Here is a 4057-nt window from a genome sequence, read left to right as displayed (position 1 = left end):
AAAAAGCCAGTAAATGTCAGAAGCCTTGTGCCAACATCAGAAGAGCTTGTCTCAGGCAGAGATTTCACACAGTTCTGACAAATGCCAGGAGAGACTGGAACCTAGACAATGATGGTGGACCAGAACACGAGCAGGACTACTTAGTTATGTATACCTCTTGCCTTCCACTTAACCTCAAACCATGGCAGGACCCCAAAATTAGACTTTGTTTGGCAGAGGTATGGGTGAGAGAGATTGGATCTCTGTCTTTTCTCAATGTAGTCACATTGAATAAACCTCCTTTCCCGCATTTCATCGATAACTGTGTCATGAATTAGGCTATGGAAGGTGAGTGGCTGAACCTGGCTTGTTAGAGACAGGGGTTGGGGCAGGTAGGAGTGTGTAGTGGTGGGGTGGAGGAGACAATACCTAGCCTCTTGACCTAATAACTAGTAATGCCCTTATGTTCCCAGTGCTGAAACTCCATTTTAGATAGACAGTACTAGTTTTTGTTCAATCTCTGTACTCTTCCCTCTCCTCCCCTCCTCCCCCACCCTTTGAGAGGGATGGTGGTGTGTTACTTTCTGAGGAGCATCAGGGTGGTTTATTATTCTGAACCAGGAGCAGTGGAAGGACAGGGAGGCGATTCTTAGGACAGTCCCCAAGCTAGCACTAGTGAGGGCTCAGCAGTTTCTCCACGCCCCCTGCCCCCTCCGGTTAAGTGCCTAGCCAGTCGGATCAAGCTCAGCCTAAAAAGCTCCAGGGTGGAGAGTTGAACTCTCCACGCCCCCAGGTCTCCTGCACCTCCAGGTCCAGCCCCGGGGCTGGCTGGCTGGCTGTTTGGCTGGGTCTCCCCGAGCCGCTCGCACGTCCCCTTTAAGAGCCGTCAAGTGCCCGTGACGTCAGGGCAGGAAGTGTTTGAGGAAGTGGCGCTGGGCTGGCTGCGTGGGGACCCCGAGTTTTCATGTCCTCAGCGGGTGTCGCTGGCGGCCCCGCGGCCCCCGGGGCAGGTGAGTGGCGCGCGAGGGCGGCTCGCGGCGCGAGGACCGACTAGCCCGGCTGCGCACTGCGCCTCTCCCCGAGGTCCGTGGCTGCGCCGCGCTCGGTGCTGAGCGGACCGGGACCCGCGGGCGGGCCGGGCCGCAGCAACTTGTATTTGTTAACTAAACCTGTCCCCTAGCCTCCCCTTGGAGGGCAGCAGCCGCTGCTCCTAACCCCTACTTCTTGAGCTCCCGTGTCCCACTCTCAACTCGTCCTCTCTCCCTACTTGCTTCCAGAGTTAGCAGGGCATCGATATGAGCTGGTCGCCTTCCCTCCCAACCCAGACGTGTGGGGCCTGGGAAATGAAAGAACGCCTCGGGACCGGGGGATTTGGAAATGTCATCAGGTGGCACAATCAGGTAGGGCTCCGGGCCCCAGGGAGGGCGGGTGAGCTTTCTTGGCGCCTCTTCTGTCCTGGCCCGGTGTGAATGGGTGGATCCCCGCCTAACCTTGGCGTGGTCCAATGGGAGCGTAAGAAAAGGGACTGCAAAGGGGACCTGTGAGCTGCTAAACTGACCCTTAAAAAACCTTAATAACCATGCCACTTAGAAGGGGAGAAAAAGTAAGCTGTCATTCCAAGTATTTTGAAATTATAAGTCTACTAATATTTAGACTAACACATAATACATTACATAGTGATAAATGTGGAATACAGGCTGTGTTAAAAGATGAGAGCAATAAAAACACTTTAAATAACCTTATTTAAAATATTTTTAGGTAGTTGATAGCTCCAAGGTTCTTTCTTTCTTTCTTTCTTTCTTTCTTCCTTTTCCTTTTTCTTTTTTTTTTGTAGTGTGGTTCTGCACAAAACACCCAGTTAAGTTAAGGATAATGGGTGAAAATGTGCATCCCATAATAATGCTGAGTGATTTGGACTGATTTCATTTTTGGATCTGATTATTATTCTTATTATTTTAGTCCTCATGTGTCTGATGTGAGTTGCTCATTTTAAAAGTTTCTGTTCTTCCAAATTTTTTTGTTTGGGCTGGCGGTAAGTGCTCTGAAATTCATGGCAGGACCGTCTTTAACTCACTTGTTTACTGTATGAGACTTATCCAATTTAGGTAATCAGTTCACAATAATGCCTAAAGAGCACACGCTGCCTGTGATGTTTCCGCTAGAAAACTCTTACTTACCTCAGGATACTTGAATGTCAGACATGATGTGTAACTATCAAACTTGAGGGTCACAGCCTGTGCCCTAAACTGTGTCCTCAATGAGCCAATTAAAATAGTCAAATTAATAATGGAAAGCAAGGGATTCACTCACATTGGGAAGAGGGACAGACAGGCCCAGCAAACCTCCCAAGTCCATCTCCAAGATCCTAAAATTACATTAAGGTTCAAATAGAACTCCAAAGACATGCACATCTAAGCAGTCCCATGGTCCAGCCTACCACTGGCCCAGTTTTTCCATCCTGTGAGATTTTCCTGAGAATGTGTTAGAAATCTGTAGACCAGAAGACAAATTTCCCCTCTGGCTGGTCTGGTAGATTTTCCTCTCCCAGCACAAAATTTCTGGGGGATTTCCCATCTCTCTGGCATCCAATGTTTAAAATTGGATCTCTTTAGAATATCTTCATTTCTGCCAGGCCAGTTACCCAACCTCCTGATAGACAGGGGTGGGGGTAATGCTCTCCGGAGGCCTATTTTTATGTTTTAGGATTCCAGTGTTGGGCAACACTTGGGGAACTTACCAAAATGAGAAGCCACCCTTCTAGGGAATCCTTCCTAAACAACTAAAATCAAGTTTGTTTGTTTTTTTTTTTTTTTTTTTTTTTTTTTTTTTTCGAGACAGGGTTTCTCTGTATAGCCCTGGCTGTCCTGGGACTCACTCTGTAGACCAGGCTAGCCTTGAACTCAGAAACCCACCTGCCTCTGCCTCCCAAGTGCTGGAATTAAAGGCGTGCGCCACCACCACCTGGCTAAAATCAAGTTCTTGACTCAAAATTAAGTGGTCCAGGTGAGAGGCTAGCCAGGCTGATGGTGGTGATGATAGGGAGAAATAGGTAGACTGAAGAGATATTTAGGGGTTAAAATGAACAGGACTAGGGCGGATAGAGGGGGTAGGAGTTGGAGTTCGGGAGGAGTCCCGCTGAAGTGGCACTGGCTGAAGAAGCTGCCTGCTTAGACCTGGAAGTCCTCTCCTGTCTTCATGGGCTGAGGTAGGGGAAGCCTGGGGCTGCTTTGGGTGCATAGAAGCACTGTTTAACGCACCCCTAAGATCAGAAGATGCATCACGCCTCTTCTGTTGAACGCACCTCTGTTCCTGTCCTCTGGGCGCCTACAGCAAAAATGTACTAGTTGTACTTGGCATCAGGCCTCTTCTTGCTGCTTCATACACTTTGTCTTGTCTGTAGGCAAGAGGATATTTGTAGCTATCACAGAGAAATTGCTTGAGAGAGCCTAAGTCAGAAATGTGGCCCAAGAACCGGGGTCATTTTTGCAAACCTATGATGTGCCAGGATCGGGCTAGGCTTCTTACACGCTGGGTCTGTTTTGCGTTCCTATGAGCTGGGTATCCTTAGCTTACTCACACACTTTCAGTGGTGACAACCCTAACTGAGCCTGGGCAAAATAAAATCATTTTATAACTGAGGAGCCGGAAGCACAGAGAGTTAGGTAATATATGCTGTTAACATATGCATCTATTCCAATCCAGACAATATACCCCACTGTGGCTTCTTCTGGGTGGAATTAGAGTTTAGGACACATCCTGCACAGAACGAGTTATTTTGTAGGTACTGTTTGGTTCTTCGCAATCAATCCAAGCCATTTGGAAGCACCAAGGAAAACCTAAGGGATACTCAAATGTGGCAGATGACCCTCCTGCAATTCCCTGGGCTCCTGATACACACACTGTGGACCCGACAGCCTTTGTTGCTTAGGTGCACCCCTAAGCCCCCAGCTGAAGGCTCAGCACAAACCACAGTGCTTCAGGAAGGCTCCTGTTTGCAGCGGACCTTGAGAGACAAAGACAACCCAGGGGACCTCAGCATGCAGCTCCTTTTGAGGGTAAACGGGGGGGGGGGGGGGGG

General features: G+C 48.9%; 1 protein-coding gene across 1 annotated transcript in view; it reads left to right on the top strand.

The window, feature by feature from the left end:
- Positions 1 to 864: 864 nt before the first annotated feature.
- Ikbkb (inhibitor of nuclear factor kappa B kinase subunit beta) overlaps positions 865 to 4057 on the top strand; it is a 54825-nt gene continuing 51632 nt past the window's right edge. The window contains exons 1-2 of the mRNA XM_031339262.1: positions 865 to 989; positions 1257 to 1379. Coding sequence (XP_031195122.1) covers positions 1275 to 1379 — 105 coding nt within the window. The 5' untranslated portion in view covers positions 865 to 989; positions 1257 to 1274. The remainder of the gene's footprint in view (positions 990 to 1256; positions 1380 to 4057) is intronic.

This window comes from Mastomys coucha, unplaced genomic scaffold, assembly GCF_008632895.1.
Source record: "Mastomys coucha isolate ucsf_1 unplaced genomic scaffold, UCSF_Mcou_1 pScaffold22, whole genome shotgun sequence".
NCBI classification, from domain to species: Eukaryota; Metazoa; Chordata; class Mammalia; order Rodentia; family Muridae; genus Mastomys; species Mastomys coucha.
This window is presented reverse-complemented; position numbering and strand designations above follow the sequence as displayed.